Here is a 20,318-nt window from a genome sequence, read left to right as displayed (position 1 = left end):
CCTAAATGTAATCGCTAACATAATACTCCAGTGAGGACTAATGTTCCAACTTTGAATGAAAATATCAAGGACCTTTTATGATCCAAGTAGCAATCATCTCCATCTCCAATCACCTCACAGGGCTACAACAACAGAGAAATGAATTGCTCTGTTTTAGCCCCCAAAGCTGTTGGAGGAGCTGTTGAAAAACTATGAAAAGATGTCCCGTTTCACAGAGTATTACATTTCTTACATCTCACAGAAAAGAAAAAAAAATGTCCCTACTATAAACCTCTAAATCCATGGTTACTGTTCTGACTTCAAAACACATGCAGAAAGGTAGCATGTCCAGTACACAAGAGATAAGTAACAGGAGTTAGGAGACCGGTGCTCTCCTCTGATTCAGTCTGGTGTCATGTTTGACACAACATTCATTCAAGGAAGTGCCAGGTTTTTATTGACACAGAGGAGTCAGAAAAGGAAAATAATAACAGCTGAAGAATGAGTGGTCTAACAGGGCTGATACAACTTTAAGTAGTCTGACAGGGCCCTCAGTGGAGGGAAACACAGAACCTAGGATGGATGTATATCAGTTCCTGTGCTAATGTCTACTGTCAGCTGGGAACACTGTGTTTTCCCTCCATCTTCCTTCCTTGCTTTAATACCCCATGGATAACCAATTTTTGTGCAGATGACATTAATGACTCTGGAATACTCAGGTATCCTGTCAAGAATACATTTCAGCCATACTTGAATCCAGTCTACACCACCCACAAGTTTGTCACCAAGACTGTCTGTAGAGATATCCCCTCCTTTTCTGGTCTGTAACATCATTTATGAGAAGCCTCTGTTTCCATTCCGATTGGTGTTTGGTTTTTGTCATTGTTGCTCTAGTTCAAAGAACTCCATGAGAGTATTAAACATAAACAATAAATATTAATATTAATAATATTAATAAATATTAGAAATAAATCTGAAGAAATTTTATACGTTGAAAGGCTTCGTGACTGGGTTCTCTTCCGTCATCACTTCGGTGTGTACCTATGTCAGGAATGGCCACATTATGAGTAAACTACTTGCAAAGAGACAAATTCAGTTAAAGACTCACATCACTTTGAAGTTCCTGGCTTTTCTTGGCATGCTTGATCTGAGAACTGTCAGCCACACTGGTGAACTTCAGAGCATCAGCCTTCTGCCTGTACTTTTTCTGCAGCAAATTAAAGCAAGTTACATACAGTTTTCTACACTACTTGCCCTCCCCCCAGAATGTAGCACTTTCAAAAAGTACATGACTGATAGAGCCAAAAGTACCCTGTAAATTCAGAACAGGTGTCAACAAAATAAGCTGCCAAATACTACCCAGTGCTGGTATTTTGAGGTGAGAAGGGTAGTACAAGAGCATGCCAAATGCATTGTTGCTGACACTCCAAGCATGGATACTCTTTGGTGCCAGATGTACTATCTACATATCTTATAAGACCTAGGTTGCACACCAGCCAATGACTGGGGTTCACAAACTGGGTATGATTAAGTCAGGACCCAAGAGAGCTCATAAGCCACATAGTCCGTATTAGTATCTCATTTTCTTCCATGAGGCTTCCCAAGCATGTGCATGTGTGGTTCAAATCACTGAACATATGCTACTGAGATATTTTTAAATTATTAAGATAAAAATTAAATTAGAGCAAGTAATTTCAGTGTCCTGAAAGTAATTTGAATTCAAACTCTTCCCCACCATGTCACAGTTCTTTTCAAAGCAGAGCTCAGCATAGACACTGCAGTCAAGCCTTTCTGTGGCCAACAGCTATGAGAGGCCTCCTTAAGGCTCAAGTCTTGGCTATGGGAAAAAACATTTTCCTATATTCTTCTTCTGGTACCAGCACTTATATAAAATCTATTTGAATGGACAAATGTGTGTAGAGACTAAGAGTTTTAGTTTGGTAAGTGAGACTAACCTTACTTTTATTCCTTTTTAATTTTTGTTTTACATCTGAAACATACCAAAGGGAACAGAAAACTTCAACAGCCTTCATCAGGCTTTAGATCAAACCTGTCTGTAATCAATGTCTTTGCCTCAGCATTCTGCATCACTCGTGAGAGTGGGATAAGCATCTCTTTCTATCTTTGTCATAGTACAAGGAAATGCAGCACTATATTTCAAGACCACAGCATGATAGGGGAGACCAAGCAAACACTTTTTGTATACTTTAGTCAAATTCTTATTCTAACCATGAAGTGGGGCATTTCATCTAGAAAGGGTTTAAATGCATTTTTTTTTTTCATTATTCAGCATTTCAGGAGAGAAATTCTTCTGTTTGAACTGATGGGTGAACAGATCAGTTTACACTGTGTCTCTGCTAGGGGAACACAAAACAGAAGTTAAAAAAGCATGCAGCACTTCAAAGAGGTGCTCATAGCTTTATTTTAGGAACCTGGAAGGGAGGGAGGCAGATTAAAACCAGCATGTTTTGTCACATTGCATGGAACACAATGTAGTGACATTCTGCAAAGAAATGACAAAATGCCAGGCTTTGTATGGCAGTAGAGATCTCTCAAATAATATCCACCAGTCTCCAGTTTAAGTGACTGTCAGCCATCACTTGGCCTTACACGGCACTGGAATTTAAAGGCAGATCATTATGGATTAATATTTGTGGAAGTGATTATTACTACTGCACCCCCCAGCAGCAGATGTCAGTCTGTCCCTAGCAAGGCACCAGATCTGAGAGTAGCTGCTCTTCTTTTGTTTCTAAGTTTGGTTTTTTTTCCCCTTGCAGAAGTAGTGAGAGGATGTCAGAGACCCAAGGTATCAGAATGTGATCCCCAGTAACTAACTGGCTTCTGTTTCTTCTTCCAGAACTAAGAGATATTTCATCCTTCTTGTCAAACTTCCCCTAATTTATTCTTCTCTCTGTCCTCTATTTTTCCTGGCACTAGTGAGACAACTCAACCATAGCTAAGCAGCTCAGGAAGTATACTTCCATAAGGTTAATGGCAGTGCAAAACCATGAATTAATCAAGAGAATGTAACGAAAATCAGCAAAAGCTGAAGCTGCCACTGAAGTCACAGCCCTTACTTGCTAAAGAGTAAGGAAATTTTCAAGCACGGCTAACAAATATCTAATTTTTCAATATTACTCCTTAAAACCTCTGTGCTCTTCATGTAGCATGTGCCATAGGAAATTCAATGCTGTTCTGCTCCATGCGTGGGTGAGTGAAAAGAGGTGGAAGCACAACTATGGGGACTTCTGCCTCACAAATTGATACAATAATCATGTAATGGGAAAACATAATTTTAATCTTTAACCGAAGAACTCCTAAACGATAGAATAACTAAATGATGTTCATCAGTTTTACCATCTATCAGTTATTCCTTATTAGGAATTCCTTACCTATTCCATGTATTGCAGTGGTACGAATGTGCATAAACCTTAGAACAGGCAGAATCCTGAGCATTTTGCTTACCTCACTGACCAATTCTCCTGCCTTTTTGGCTTGTTGTATGTTAAGACTTCCTTCTGTGATACACCCAGCTCCTTTCATCCACATCAGATCTGCCCTATATTGAAGCTGTAGGGGAAAATTACATTTACTGGCACAAGATCCACAGGTATAATATTTCCAAGTGAACATGTGCAACCTTTCCAGTTTCAAAGACATTGCAAAGACATTTTAAAAAGTCACAGTACAATCAGACAGCGTCGATATGAAATGAGAACTAACATGAAATGGAAAAATTCTATAAGCCCTCTTACTGCTTGTAACATTTAAGCTGAGTGTACATCATCTTACATCACTCTGGAGATCATAAGCCTTCTTTGCCCATTTGGTCTTCACATCCTCTGGAAGCACTGTGTACTCATGGAGTCTCTTTCTGTAATCTAAGTCACTAGCAAGTGCCTGAGCCTTCTTAGCATGTCTCAGGTTTATCATATCCATAGGCAGATGGAAATGGGCCTTACTCGCCTCAAAATCTTTTTTGTAGGCAATCTAGAAATAGAAGGAATGAAAATAAGTTGTTTGTATCAGTAAATTGCAAAGCTGTCTTAAATCACCACTCTTGTTTGGGTCCTTGTGCAAATTAAGGAAAAAAACCCCAAACACATGTAGAAATCAGCTCCTATAAGGGGCAAATCAGATGCCAGCATGAATTTTCTCTATCACATTACATCCTACTTTTAAACATACCTTTCTTGACTTGAAAGTTCTATGTAGATATGTTAATATTGTGGTTTTAATATGATTTCTTTTAATATTGAGGTCTTAATGGGGTATTATTTTCCTGCCCCAAAATAAGGACACCATAACCCAAAATGTCCTATGAGAACAAATATACTGTGCAATCACTGCAGATTAACAGAGGGAGGAAGGAAACCAATCTTGTTAAATGCTTCCAACAATTTCTTACAGTGAAAGCAGTAACAGTGGTAGACTGCATATTGCTGCTGAAAGATTCATAATTATGAAAAACATCTTTGGAGTAAGAGGAATAATTTACCTCACTAAACATCTTGGCCACCTGCAGAGAGTGCAAAAGCCTTGAATCTTTGGTTCCAATTGCTTTTCCTTTTGTTTTTTCATATTCTTCTTTATATTTAACCTGTGAAAAAAATAATTCAAGTCAAAGGACATTTCCTATTACTCGAGAGATAAGCAATATGTTTTTCAATAATGATTTGGATGGTAAAAATTTAGAAGGGCTTAATCTGATTCTCACTTTGACACTTCAGATTTCCTAGATTTTCTCAGAAATTCCAGAGGTACAAAGCTGGTCTCATTTAAGAGGTGTTTAACCTCATTCTTTAAGGCTCAGTCCTCTGAGGAGGATATGCTTAAAAACTTTAAGTCTTCTGATTAGCTAAATTATCTGGTTCTTAAAGGCAAAGATAAGAGATCAATTCAAGCAAGGAATTCAAGATTTGATTTTCTTAATGAGGTGAGATTTCATAATCTCCATCACTGCTGAACACTTTCCAGCTGCAAAAAAAGTTTCTGCCTTTTCTGCCTCTCCAAAGGGTAAGAACCATGATATAAGTTGTTTAGAAAGATTTTGTTTGGAAAGTTTTTTACATACATCTGTTTATGTTAAAGAAGCAGATTAAAGAAATATGCATTCCCTTTGCAGTGAATGATAACAGCAATTTTGAGGCTATAAACAATTCAAAACACTGAATTTGACTATGGGGCTATTGTGCAAATTTTGCTTTGCTCTGTACACTTGATTTAATAGAAAGTAATTTTCAGAGAGTGAAATTTGATAGCAGAATCTGAGAAAGTTTCCAACTCTTCATTAGCCAGTGAGAAAGACGGACAACCAAACGCAGGACTTAAAAATCCAGATGAAGCCAGCTAAGCTTTATTTCCCTGGGCTATAGAGACATATAAAGAATAATTCCTAGGTAACTAAATATAACATACATCACTGGCAAGATCCCTTGAAGCTTTGGCAGCAAGTAAAGGCAGAGAATCAAGTTTCATTTCAAAGCCCCGGCCCTTACTCTTCTCCCAGCCTTCTTTGTACTTAATCTGAGAAAGGAAAGACAGCAATATATCACTAACACATAAACACACAAGAGCTTCAAAGAAACATGAAAATTATTAAGAGCAAAACAGAAGTTTAAAAATGCTCAGTCCACAAACTGGAATATTCTTAAGTCACAGTTCATTATCATTTTGAGCTAATTAATTGTCCAGGATTGAGTCGAGAATTTTTTTTTTCTTGGAGTTTACAGGCACTTTAAATTCAAGAACATGCACCAACAGTTCTCATTTTCAAACAGACACAGGGGAGAGAAGGTTTTTCAAAAGTGCCTCTGGTTATGTCTTCTTATGCAAGTAGTGTAGACCTACAGGAGCTGATCTATAGGACAGAGCAGCTGGTGCTAAGAATCAAATGTCGCACTGCCCATTTCAGGATTTTTCATTCCCACTCCCCAAACTAGAACTAGTCAGGTCCCATGCACCGAATGCATATTTGTAGCTGCAGTTCTTTATATGAGCTGCTGGAGAGCATCTTTCAGTTTGGCTGCATTCAGCTTGTGTGCTCTGAGACCACTCCACAATGTGAAGCACAGCTCAGTGGAGCAGCCCTTACGATCAGATTTTCTTCGAAATCACACTCATGAGCCACACAAACCACAAATGTAGATTAAATGCATGACAATCATGTGCTTAACTTCTGAAAGTTAGTGGAAGTTAAAGGAATATTTTTTAAGCTCTTTTTCAAGATTCCACTTGAAATTCCAGTAGAGCAGGATCAAGTATGCCTTCATGCATAGTATGCATGCACCTAATGAAGCCTCCAGGAAGCCCCAGTTTCTGGATTTGGCTTCTTGTATGTTTATATTTTACCAGTTTCTAACAATGAGCATGCATCCCAACACATCATAGCCACAAAGGGTGATGCTCCACAACTCTCCACCACTGCAACTTTTTATTTGCACCACTGCAAATAAAACTTAGGGGAAGAACACAAGATATGAAAATCTTCCAGTAAGGTCAACTCACAACCATGAAAAATTATGAAACTGGCTAAAAAATAAGTCACACCAGGAATGTTTGGAGGTGTTTTTCTCATTTTCCACTTATTTATCTTATTGGGTTTTTTGCCCTCCAAAACTATCTACAACAATGGAGGCTTGAAAAATGCTTTAAAAATAAAATAGAAGATCAATTTTTCCTGCAAGCACTTCATTTTAGCACTCAAGTCTCTCAGTGAATCGTTATATATTGTCATGAATTATGAATGGTAGCAACAGTGGGCTTGATTCAAGTTTGCTGAAGTCATTGTTTCTTCTCACTGACTTCAGTGGGCTTCGAGTTATTAGAACTGTGAAAATGTTGGTTCTTCATGCAAACATCACCTCAGAAGCAGTTAATTTTGTGAATACTGATTTACTAAAGAAATTCAAATCATCTGAAAATGTCTTGAAAAAAAAAGTCTAGTGGTTTCACTGTCCTTGAGATTGGATTCCTATCTATTCTGGGTACCATATTTCATGTTGTTTAGTATAAAGATGGATGATAAATGCTAAATGCTTTCAGAAACAGTATCATCATGTTTATATTTATACTCATTTCTATCTGTTAACAGCATCATGAATGCCAACATTTCCAAGTGGCTTGACCTACCTCACTGTATAACTCAGCGTTGGCTTTTGCTTTCACTAGCTGAGGTACATCCTGAGGCAGAGTGTAGTTTGTTTTGGTCTTCTCATACTCAGCTCGGTAGTTCAACTGCATATATTGAAAAGGTCAACAAGAATCTTAGTTATTTTTAACTCACTAAAAATACGACCATTAGACTGATTGATTGCTGTTAAATTTAAGGCCATTAGTGCCACACAGTCTAGATACTCTCATAAGTATGGCTGATGTAAATATGAGGGCAATAAGGCAATTATAACTTCATAACTTCATAACTTCTAACCTAATTAGTAGGAAGCATAACATTATTCTATAAATGGAAGAGCTACTGATTATCTATAAGTACAAAAGATATTATTAAAAACCATGCATTAATAAATACACAGGAGATAAATTCCTAACAAAGCACACTAACACAAATCTTAAAAATGGAGACAAGCATTAGACCTACTGTTATGCTTGCTATATGGTTGGAAGTGATTTCATTCAGTATGTACTCTTGTTTTTGCTATAAATCTGCTGATGAACTATAAATGGTCTGAAATCAAATTATCTCATAATTCTAATAAATGATGGTGGCTAATGATGACAGAACTTACATCACTGAGCTGCTGCGCATTTATTTTGGCTTGAGCAATTTGTGGAGTGTTGGCAACAGAGCTGTACTTCAGCTTGTCTATGCTTTGCCTGTAATTTACCTAATTTAAGATAAAATTAAAAAAAAAAAGATTTAATAAAGGACAAAATGGTCAGACTGGAAAGTGAGAGATTGAATAGACAAAGTTTTGTTAAATAACACTCTGGATAAAACATTACTTAAACCGTAATAAACTGAGATGAGGAAAAATGTCAGGATCTTTTGGGTTAGATCTGAGCTAATGCTCTGAAAATTTCCTAGTCTGAGATCACAGTTTTTATCCCACCTTGAAAATGAAGTTCCTTATAACCTCTCCCCATCAAACCCACAAATTCTTAAAAAGATGCAGCACTAGCTGGTTCCCCAAAACACTGCTGTAAGACTGGTATTCTTAACCATCACTTAGTCCATTTTTATCTTTCTCAGACAAGGAATACTATAACTGTCTATTAAGAGGTCTGTCCAGTGTAATACTGCACAGAGCAAATGGACTTTCTTACCCTTTTTCTTTACTGAGCTGTACTGTAATAATTAATCACAGAATTTTTTGTGTGGTGAAAGTTTTGTGTGGATGATGAGAAAAGAAAAACATATGGTACCAAAGAAAAGTAATTTTAACATCAGCCATCAGGATTGGAGTCCACTACTTTCCTAACAAATTAACATGGTAGCAACAATAACAAGCTAAAGAAGCCCAAAATTATGCAAGATTAAAAAATCATAGCAAAGCTTTCTTTCAAACCTGTTGCTGCCAAAGAACTCAGTGCTATACTACAGAACACAATTATTATTCTCTGTAGGCCTTAATTAATATTCACTGTAGTTAATCACCACTTTGCAAACATTGCAAATCCCATTGCGTAGAACTCATTTCTCAAGAGCACTTTTTTCCATTAAAGTGGAGTACATTTCTAGAGACTTTGAGTTACTGAAACTATTTTAATAAGAACCTTCTTATTTCAGGTATCCTCACATAAACTTGCTCATTCTGCCAGAATGGCAAAAACTAGGAAGAAAGGGCTGAATTATCTCACAGGTCCAAAGTGATCAAGGTACTTAAAACAGTTCATTAGCTTCCTCAGAGACAGAGAGAATTTTAAATCCACAGAAAGGGATCATTTCTTTTTAACTGAAACTATGCATTTATTGCTACTTGTGATTGCTTAGTGTGTGAGAGAATTGTATTCCTAAAAGAGTTCAGAGTAACAAAGCTGGTTATCAGGGAGCAGACGAGTCCTGGGACTATTTCAAAATACTAGATGATGATCATGACAAGTGCAACTGAGTGTCTGTGGCCAATTGATTTCCATGTTTCAAACTCAGATGCTGACATGAATCGTAGAGTCACAGGTAGTACTGAAAGGTTTTGTACATTTTAGACATGAATTCATACTTTCTTTGAATTCTTTAAGAATGCAGTTCTCTCAAACACTAAGCAATCAAACCTTGAACTTTACTTTTTTAAGCTTTCACAAAGATAAAGCTGAAATTACTACTGAAGAGGTAATAGTTCACCTTACAGCTGCAGTATATCAAGTACTTCCTCAAAAACATGAGAGTTCTCAGTTCTGGCTATTCATGCTACCACCTCTTTCTTGGAAGAGGTATTTATGCCCAGATAAGTCTAATCTAATGTTAATGACCTCTCTAAGGCATATTGCTTCTGTTTTTTTCTGCAATTTCAATGGCAAGAAACAGGTTATGTACATCTTAGGTAGTCAGAAACACCTTGCACAGCTGCTGCTCTCTTCCTGTTGATTTTATACGTGATGCCTAGTGACTATGATCCTAACTAAGGCCCAGGTTAAGTTCCCAATCATAGATGAGATCAATCAAGCTTTTAATGCTTGTGAGAGGTGAAAGTATGTTATGCTGTGCAGTCTGCCATCCTCCATTTATCTGTAGAACATATATAACCACAGCAGTACATGAATTTCCTCACCCCCTTCCATCAGGAACTCAACCCCAAGCACAGAGGGCATCTCTTTTGCATGGACTGCAGGCTTATGGACATGTATGTGACCAGTTAGTTCCCCTTCAAAGGGGAACATGTATCTTCAGAGAATTTACAATGGATGAGACGGCTATTTCAGTCTCAGCATCCTTTCAGTGCTTGATGCTGTTGCTAAAGCTGTCCAGGATGGTGAGACTTTTTGCAGCACAGAGCAGGGACAGGACAGAAGTCACTCATTTCACATCACTGTACAATCTGTGATGAACTGAAGCCAACAATAGGACATGGCAGCACTTCCTCCTCCTCTGAGACCCCTTGACACTGCAGCTTTTGCTTTAACTTTGTTATCACTAGCTGTTTGCTCCCATGATTAAATCATTGTTTGACACATACAATTTATCACAATCTCTCCTACAGAGAGATGATGAGCTGTGCAAGTCATAGGAAAAAAAAACCAAACCAAACATGAAATTATTTACATCTTTCAAAGGGACCAACTTCCTTGTTGTCTGGTATGAAGGAGTGAGAGTAGCTGGGTAATTGTAGTCAACACCATCATGTTTGTAATCAGATTTATAGGCTATCTGAAACACAAGGAGAACAAAAAAAAAATCATTCTTTTTTTTTCAGCTGTCATTTGTTTGAATAATAATCAGTCAAGAGGAAAGGAGAAACAATAATATTAATATTAAATGCAGGAAACAAAGTAAGTTCAATGTCATGAGTGACAAAGAAAATGAAATTATTTGCATAGTTTAGCCACTAATTGATTCTTTTTCAGCTCCTCAATTAATCCAATGCCAACAGTGGGAGCATTAACTTAACTTCCACCTATGACACATCTCTTTTATCTTTCTGCTTAGTTCTCGAGCTTCTTACAGATTTGTAAATAATGTACTTGAAGGAATGGTATGTAATGAAATAGCTTCTTGACTAACCCAGTAAATTAAATTGGAATCCAGAAATCTTCATTAAAGACTGTTTTTTTAGCAAAGGTCTGACCCTGGGGGTGGTGACAAACAACTTTCAGCATCCTACTGATGTCAAAGAAAACCGAAGGATCTCAGTATGTTGCCAGATCACTGAAATTTCTTATTTTAACTTCTTCCACACAGTGAGCTATAAATCAGTACAAAAGGGTTTCCAGAATCTCCCCTCTTCCCAACATGTCTGTTCTTCAGATCCCCAGTAAAATATGATCTAAAGTTTTCTATCAACTTAATTCTGGAAAAAACGAAAGACAAGCAGGCACCAACCATCCAGGTGTGATTAAAAGAGACTTACATTGCTTGCCAATGTGCCAACTTTCATGGCATGTAGCATTCGCTTGTCCATGCCGACGCCTACATAATGACCTTTCATTTCATTCTGGTAGGTTTCTTTGTATTTAAGCTGTACAAAAAAAAAGCAAAAATACTCTGAGAAAATATGTTCAGTTGTACTATTCCATATTTCACAGTAGGGAGACAAATTATTTCAGCTGTGGTCTACTAGTGTTGTGTCAATACAGAAACTCATTAGTCCACAACCTTGGTACTTTAAAAATTTTTAAAAAAACCCCTCTGTGAGTTTCCTGTTTTACAAGATGTCATTTACATGTTCTTGGTATCACTCAGATGCCACATAAAGAAGATACCTCTGCATTCAATTGCTGCATATTATTGCAACAGAAATAAATCCTAGGGAAAAGTTCCAGGGAGGCAATATTGGTACATTAACAAATAAACAAAATGTTGCTGTTTTGGTGCATCTTTCACCAAGCCCAGAGTGGGGAATTTGACAAGAAACATTAATCACTCTACCATCTAAACTGTATGGCAAAAGATTTGCTCTTCTGGGATTTCAGAAAATGGTAGGAGGCAGTATGAAACAAAATTATATTTCATGATCATGAGATACAAGTTATATAATTATTAACACTGATTACTTTAACACAGTAATTATGTTTCTCTCTGGCATGAACTCTGGTGAGGTACCTTCTGCCTAACTTTCCAGTCAGGACATGGACACACACAATGAAAGAAATAATAATTATGACAGAAAACAGTAATAACTGACAGCTACTTCTCTAGATTAGCAGTCCATTGTAAGCAATCTCTCATCTATATACCATAAAAGTTCTTTTCTTAAACCTATTTAAAATGAGTCCCAGTTATTCATCAGGAAACACTAGGATTGGTGCTGTACAGACATGGGTAAAAATCAGTTATAATCACATTTCCAGTGCACGCTTCTCTGAAACACACACACACAGATGACTTGTGATTCCAGTAGCTGCCAGGTTAAGCAAGCCACACACGAGGTGCTGAAAACTTACATCACTGGTGAATTTCGAGACCTTGCTCACATTCTTGAATTGTGGAGTATCACAGTAGTTCATGCTGTAGCCTTTGTTGTTTTCAAGATCCTTCTTGTACTCCACCTTATTAAAAAAAAATGCAAAAGGGGAAGATACAGTGAAACCTTAATCTGCTCTGTCAAGTTCCTTCACACAATTTTTATTAGCCAGACCAACTCTTCTGAGATTTTGATACACAGTTTTCATCAGATGGCATATGATGAATATTAATATGAGGAGAATTTTCATATACTCAGTTCTCGTTTTATAAGCAAAAGAAATGCAAACAATTCCATCCATTTGGACCTCTGCAAAGTGTATGAGACAGTGACATGAGGAAAATTATTAACAAAAACAATGACAAACAAAGGAATTTTAAGGTTAGCATGGAGCAAATGAAAAAAAGAAAAAGCAGGAAGGATTGAACAGGGGAAAGTTTATCAGAAGAATCCTTCAGAGTAAGTTTAAATACAGAACAGGTTTGATATTTTCATCAAGTACCTTTGCTCCGAAGTAGGATATCGGGGGTGATATTAAAAGGGTTACTGGAAATGGGACTAAATTCAGCAATGTAGAATTTTATATATATGGGGAGTAGTCATAAAAATTTCAGCTACAAGAGCTCATCACTTGAAAAGGCTAAGAAAGAGAAAATTGTTCATGTGTAGGATGACCACAGAAAGAAGTCAAGGTGCAAAAGTAACACAGCCATGTGGAGACCTTTGAGCAGGCACTGGGAATTACATGTGCTATGTACCAGGTTCCAGCAAGACCTCATCAAGAACTTATGTACTCTAATAATCCTTCCTGTTTAAGGAATGTGTACTCAGCCTGTAACAGCTGCAGTGACAGACTGAGAGAGACAAAAAGAATTTAGCTTGCTTAGTCTAAGAAATCAAAGGCAGAGAGAAGAAAATTATATATTTGTAAACATCTCAAAAAGGTAGTCATGCAGGGAGAGGAACTTTTTAAACTAAAAGGCAATGTTAGCACAAAACACAGGAGTAATAAAGTGGACAGGAATAAATGTAGGCTAGGAATTAGAAGAGGAGGATATTATGATACTGTGTCAAAACAGCAGGAACCAGGAATCATTGGCCCAGGAGGCCCCTTCTAGTCCTAGTTCCAGGGGTTTTTCATTATTGAAGGTTTTATACTTTGACATCTCAAGAGTATAAGTTTTTAAAACTGCCATGGGGAAGTTCTAGAAACTCACATTTATTAACAGCTTTATAGCTGATATGACACTATAAATAAATTAATAATTCAGAATCTACTGAGAATTCTCTAGCAATCTTCCCTTGCCAAGCAGAAAAAGAATCAATTATCAGTAACTCACAGGTTTTCACATTATGGAAGAAAACAGAAATCTGCATTAACAGTATGGTATGAATTTTGGCTTTGTTCATGTTATTTTTTAATTAATAGAAAAACTTTTTTTTAAATACTCTAAGGTACACACACAAGTCATCCTAAAGCACTTGTGGTTATATTTAATAGCACATTAAGAGCACAATTCAGGTTTGGGGTTTTTTTTCAGATTTCTATTCTTCATGTGGTCAAAATTAGAAATACCCTCCTGGCGTTAGTTTCCCATGTTTTCATGCAGATCATTGGAAAGGCCAGGAAACAGCATCTGAAGATCTGTTCTTGAACTTTTCTCTCCAGTTGCTGTGCCACACACAGATGATTTTTGTTGCATACAGTGCAGTAAGAACAACATCTTTTTATATTTGTAGTCCTTACTCATCAGACACAAATGTTTGTATGAGCTGCTCTCGAACTTGTTAACAGATTGATTCCTTACCTCACTGACAAGCTTGTTAACACTTTGGGCTTGTTTAAGAACTAGGTTGTCTTCAGCCGTTAGGGAGTGAAAGTGAGCTGCACCTTTCATCTTGGAAAGATCTTTCTTGTATTTTATCTGAAAAGAAGTAGGGAAAATTATAAAATAGATGTCTACTTTCTCATTATTACTATTTAGACTCGCTTCATGAGTCAGGATAAGATTTTTCCTATTCTTGCTTTGATAAGTAAATGGAAATTGCTAAGTTGAATCACTGCAAGTACTTACTTCCTGAAATAACCCAAATATAACCCCACAGCCCTAAAATCCCTGTCAAGATATTTTACTAGAGAGCATTTTTTTTAATCCATTTTATACATAATTTGAACAACACTGGTTGTTATTCATAGTTTGAATAGATAACTAGCAGGTTCTTGGCTATTGACTGGTTGGAGCTCATCTGTTCTTCTATTACTGAAGTTAATTCTCAGTACTTCGATTTTAGACCTCTAGTCAGAGAACTGCAGATGGTCATCAGATGTTCTGCAAACTTTTCCTTTTGTAGAAACCAGCTTTTTAAAACAGCTGCACATTTTTGCACTCTTAGTGTTCTTAGGGGACTTGTATTTCTCTACCAAATAGAGATTGAAATAAGGGACTTGTTAATTTAATTTAGACATCAGGTTATTGACTTAAATTGGGCTCGGATGGGTGAAAAGAGATAATACATATGTTGTCCTTTTGCCAAACTTTGTCCAGCAAAACCCCTGTTGGGAATATATTTCAGTAGTTCTTGCATAGGAGGAGATGCTTTATGATCTACATCTTATGTTACTGCTTCAAAAATAGGATTCATAATTTACAAAATATTGAATTATTTTATGTGTGTTGAAGTGCAAAGTGTTTGGGGTTTTTATTTTCCAAGCCTGCACATAGTTTCTCCAGCTTTAAAGCAGTAAGGCAGCTTGATAAGAACTTTAGTGTGCAAATTTTACCTCCGTGAACCAATCCTCCTTCTCATTCCAAGTATTACAAACTAATAAGGAAACTACTGATCATTAACATTTCGAAAACCTATGAAACCGCCATCTTTATCTGGAAAGGTTAAATATTCCATGTTTAAACAAAATAGGGATTGTCACAGAGGATTTAAAGTTTTTTATATTCTCTCAGTCATAAGCTCAGGTAACAGAACATGACTGATCCTTTCACTCTAGTTCACTACTCACATCTGGTCCAGGCTAATGCAAGCTGAAAGACTCAACCATCTGTTAGCTCCCCAGAAAACAGACTGAGCTCATCAGCTCAGACAACCCCATGGGGGACAGGTGTCCACACTACAAAGGTTGTCATTCACAGGAACCCTTCAGAGCAGTCAGAAGGTAGTGACCTACAGACTGATCCGTGTTTTGCCACTGCCAGAAACAGTCTCCTCAAACAGGACTGAGGCTCTTTAATGGATGGGCTGTATGCAAGAATCACACATCACCACCTTTTAGCCAAGTCTTTAGTTTACCACTCAAAACTAAAAATCCCCAGCCTAGAAATAAGTTCACTTTAGTGAAGTGACAGTGTCATACTCTATGGTTTCTTTTCCTTCCTATGACTTGCTTTGTGCTAGAGGCATGATACATCAAAATATCAAAACCAGTACAGTTCATTCATCCTCCATTTATTCACTACTGGGAATACCACAGCAGTCCACAGGATGATTAAGGCAGTTGAAGGTTTCATTAATAATACAGGTGCAGATTTGCCAGGAGGGTGAACCTAACAGTAGGGATCCCCATTAGTTGCTACATCCATCTCCTCCCTCATGCAAGTTGGAGCTGTGCCCCCTTCTATTAATGGATATTATTAATCCCCTGAGCCATTCAGTTCCCAGCAATGCAGTGAAATGTCATTTTTGTTTACTTCTCAAGTGTAATTTTAGCATTCCCCTCCCAGGCACTGCTCTGACAAACTGCTGTTTTTAATTGTTTATGAATTGTATTGATTCAGGTTTCATACTTACATCACTTGCCAATTCATTTGCTTTCTTGGCATTTTGATAAGCTGGAGTGATCATAGCAGGAAAGCTTCCTTTCCCTCTGCGTTCTTCAAATTCATCCATATATCCCTGAAGAAAATTCATACTGTTTACTCATCATACATGAGCAGGTGGGGCCATGGGTGATACTACAAAGCCCCGTAGACCTTGTTAGTAGGAAGGTTCATTGCTTCAATGATTTCTTTTCAAATTAAAAATATAATAAAATTACTAAATGTAAGAATAAAATTATCTGTTAAAATAATTACCCCTGTAAAATTAGTTGTGCTTCATTGCAAGAGAACTTTAGGTAGATATTAGCTGTGGTCAAGACAGCATTCAAGTATACAATGATATACATCTTCTAATCTCACCTCATTTCTTACAGAGATGATATCTACTTGCCTCTCTCTGTGTCAACGCGTTTCCCTCAAATATTATAAAAATACCTAATGGTTTGGGCAGACAGGAGATCTGCTTATACTTAACAAGTTTAACGTAGGGTCAGCCTTCCTCTGTGGTGTTACAGAGGTCGCATGATCTTTCCATGGCCATTTTTCACATCATAACTGACCCAAAATAAAACTTCTCTGATGCAGTGACATATTTTGAAGAGGGATTAATTAATGAGGCATAAATACCTAGATATTAAAATGGCAAACTCCTTAGGGAGTTATAATGCCATTTGCTTGATTTAGAAAAAAACAATTGTTGTGAAATTAATGCTCTTAAATCTATCTATAGATAAATTTTTGTGTAAATGTTTGACAGTTTGAAAACCCTTTTGATAATTTAGTAACAAAATACTCAAGCTTTTTTCCAAATGGTAGTGCCCAATGGTCACTCCAAAGCTTTCTATGGTAAGATCAGGGGAGAATATGGTAAATACACAAACAAGTAAGATACACTGTAATATGTCTTCTCTGCAATATTTTGTAAGTCCTTTATAGTAAAGAGGCAGCTTAAGTGAAAATATAATATGTGGCATGTCAAGAATGTCAGAGAGAGCACATATAGGAAAAACTATAAATATTTGGGATATCCATTTCGTGAATTCTCAGTGCAAAACAATCCATTGCAGGTCATTCTGTGCACCATCAATCACATGGTAAGACAAGTCATATCATAAGTTTGTGAATAATATAATGTAATTATAGCTATCTCGCCTAAATTATTCTATAAACAGGCATAGAAAATACAAAATATCCTTGAATAATCAGCTGAGTTGGTTTTTTAAAATACCATTCATGAGTTTGAATTCTTCAAACTAATCAGTCTTTTTCTTCTTTCTCAAATAAATTTTTATGTAATGTCTAATATTGTTCATATTACAAAACAGTATTTCCAATGTTAAGAAAATTATTCTAGCCACTTCTAAGATTTTTAAGCACAAACAAAACTGGTGCTTAGCACACAGGAATTTTACAGTAAGGTTACTTAAATTGTCTCGTGTTATATATATATGTACCAAATGATCTCAACAGTTAGAAATCTAATCCCTTTGCCCATCATAAGTCACAATTTACTCAGAAAGATTCATTAATTTCAGTGACTCTATGTTATTTGACTAATAATATCAGTATCCAATCTATGAAGATTAAAACTCAAATTGAATTTGAAGTCTGTGACTGAAGTTTCAAAGACACTTTCAAAGAAAAAAAACTTAAATCAATTCTAAAGACAGAAGCATTCTAATGCTTGAAAATGTAATTAGTGCCTTCTCAAATTCATTTTATTTGTTTATTCTTATTAAAACTTGTAGTAGTTCAAAAGATAGAAACTAATTGAAGGCTTTATCGCTACAATTCTAAACTCATATTCTTCAAGGATGGTTTGCTTTTCACAGATTACTAGACGTAGATTTGGACAGAAGGGAAGAGATGTAAAATCCCAAATATTTTAGGGTAATACAATCCCTGTTCCTTCATTTCTCTGAAGTATATGGATCTACTGAGGAGCTAGGACAAAAACCCCTAAGATTAACCATATAGTTTTCTTTATACAAGAACACTATTCAATTTCTTTCAAGTTCCCTTTAGCTGTATTCAGCTCTGTTTAGCTGTGCTATTTCCCTAATTTAATTGGAATAGAACTTTGCATGCATTTTGGGAGACCAGAAAACCAACTATATTTCCTTAAAAATTAAACAAAAGCAAAACAAATCCCACAGACCAAAACAGAACTAAAGCCTATTTGGTTCCACAAATACAGAACTACAGCTTGTCAGGCTCATAATATCCCTTCTGTAGAAGAGCTAAAATCTAAGAGATTTAGTGCTGCTCACAGGTATTTAGAGCTGTTGGTAAGGCCCACCTCTTGGAATGACTCTACCACAAGGGTCAGGCAGAGACAGTGCATGCACCTTGTGGTTTCACCTTTTAAGAGCCAATACCAAATATATTACACGTTAGGAGTATGGTGCTGTCGCACAACACCCTTTCCTTCGAGACCTTGTTTTCTCATACAGGAAAACAACATGAAAATAGGTCTCACTGTAGTTTCTAAATTCTGGAGCAATCAGCTGTAGTAATGATCAACATCAGCAGGGTTATCTCTTGGATGTTGCATACCTGGCCATACTGATCTACATTTTCTCTTGCAGAAGTAACATCTGTTCCAGCTATATGACTGGCTTTTCCCTTGATCTCTTTTTCGTATCTTTGATGATACTTTACCTAACAGGAAAAAAGGAAATGAATAATCTGCATGAGTTTAGTCTGGTACACAGATGCTGCATAATAAATAACAATCAATGACATGCACATGTTGCCAATATAGGATTGTCAAAATTCTCATTGCCACCAATCTACCCAAGTCAAATATGCTGCTTGAAGGTATAAAAACAAAACTAGTGATGTCCTTTTTAGTAATGCACTAGGAACATAGGACTTACCATTTCAACCCAGTGTGTTCAGCACCACCTGCTTGTCAGTGGTTAATCCCTGATGCTCCAGCAGTTTAAAAAAATAGAACTGATTGTAACATAGTTTCATGGTTACCACAGTGAACTTTTTTACCAGAGAGTCACCTGAACACCATCAATAAATGCATTTGTTTCTGAAAGATGCTGATCTCCACAATAATCAAGGGAATTTTAAGCATCCTTCAAGTTTAGACCAAGATTTGCACTATCTTTGCTGAAGTCAAAATAATGCCTGTACTTGATGCTGCCCTTTAATCACCATGTGTGTTTGCTGATAAAAAATGAACGGTTTTCCACAGATCAAAGGCAAATTTTTTAAGAGTCACTTGCTTTCGCCTTCAGAATTACAGATCTCCTCTTATTTTCCTCAATGACTCTTAATAATGTTTTAAATTCACTTCCATCAGGTTAGCACAATATATTATCTTCTCCAACAAAAAGAGCCTTTCTTTCAGTTTCCAATAACAAAGCACAATTAACTGTATATTTTGAAGCAATACTGACGTCCTTTTACAATGTTTATTTGAGAGTACAGTGGTGTTGTGGTTTTGTTATGTTTGGAAAGGAAAAGAAAGCCAATAAAGATCAGTATACCAAAGAGTTTAAAAAAAAAACCATGAAAAAGTAAGGAGAGTAAAATGAGTGGAGTAGAAAGCTATAGTTTATAAATCTATACCCGTGCCATGTGCTTGTGTGTGTATCTATGTCATGTGTTTGTGTAAAGGCAGTTTCTTAAGTTCATATTCAAGCCTCCTCCTGCAACAGCACAAAGGCAGGAATAGGAGAATGAACAGTAAGGATCCACTCAGAGCATAGAAATACATGCAAAGCAGAGCTCTGCAAACACAGCCCTCCCCCAATAAAAGGTCACCCAGAAATATTGTGACTGTGTAAAAGAGCTGCACTTCGGACTTCATAACTCATACTGAGTTGGGCAGAAGGAAATCAAAAGAGCTCCAGCTGACTCGTTATTGTTGTTCTTCTCAGCTGTATGCAACATGAGGCTGGGTAAAGGGGACATTTTTGCCCACAAAAATCCAGAGTGTTGATTCACAAATGCCTCTTTTTGTGCATAAAACTCAGCTTTGTCCCTGCAAGAAGAGACAGTCACTGGAAAATCTGTGTGTGAAGTGCACTGCTAACATAACTCCACAATGCTCGTGGAATTTCTACCAGTAAATGTTTTAATCCAAAATTTGTATGACAATTTACTGTTCTCTTCCCCAGAAGAGACTTTGCTTTGGACACTTACATCACTAGCTAGTTCATTTGCTCTCTTGGCTATTTGATAAGCTGGAGTGATCATAGCAGGAAAGCTGCCTTTTCCTTTCCGTTCTTCAAAGTCTTCTGTGTATTTCAACTGCAAAAATTCAAGATAGTTCAGGAGCAATTAGATCAAATGTATCTTGATTGCACACTTAGTCAATTTTCAAAGTTGCAAAGTCAGGCACTCCATGGCTGTCATCCACCAAAAGGAGGATGAACCATGAAGTCTGAATCTTTGCAACGTAGTCTTTAACTACACG

General features: G+C 36.8%; 1 protein-coding gene across 1 annotated transcript in view; it reads right to left on the bottom strand.

The window, feature by feature from the left end:
- NRAP (nebulin related anchoring protein) overlaps positions 1–20,318 on the bottom strand; it is a 50,502-nt gene that overhangs the window by 23,642 nt on the left and 6,542 nt on the right. The window contains exons 8-21 of the mRNA XM_017803896.1: positions 20,045–20,152; positions 18,440–18,544; positions 15,855–15,959; positions 13,862–13,978; positions 12,034–12,138; positions 11,001–11,108; positions 10,196–10,300; positions 7,725–7,823; positions 7,111–7,215; positions 5,398–5,505; positions 4,478–4,579; positions 3,772–3,969; positions 3,445–3,549; positions 1,088–1,186 (exon numbers count right to left, since the gene is read on the bottom strand). Coding sequence (XP_017659385.1) covers positions 1,088–1,186; positions 3,445–3,549; positions 3,772–3,969; positions 4,478–4,579; positions 5,398–5,505; positions 7,111–7,215; positions 7,725–7,823; positions 10,196–10,300; positions 11,001–11,108; positions 12,034–12,138; positions 13,862–13,978; positions 15,855–15,959; positions 18,440–18,544; positions 20,045–20,152 — 1,569 coding nt within the window. The remainder of the gene's footprint in view (positions 1–1,087; positions 1,187–3,444; positions 3,550–3,771; positions 3,970–4,477; positions 4,580–5,397; positions 5,506–7,110; positions 7,216–7,724; positions 7,824–10,195; positions 10,301–11,000; positions 11,109–12,033; positions 12,139–13,861; positions 13,979–15,854; positions 15,960–18,439; positions 18,545–20,044; positions 20,153–20,318) is intronic.

Source organism: Lepidothrix coronata, unplaced genomic scaffold (genome assembly GCF_001604755.1).
Source record: "Lepidothrix coronata isolate B3197 unplaced genomic scaffold, Lepidothrix_coronata-1.0 Scaffold8, whole genome shotgun sequence".
NCBI classification, from domain to species: domain Eukaryota; kingdom Metazoa; phylum Chordata; class Aves; order Passeriformes; family Pipridae; genus Lepidothrix; species Lepidothrix coronata.
Note: the sequence above shows the minus strand (reverse complement) of the source record. Positions and strands in the feature narration are given on the sequence as shown.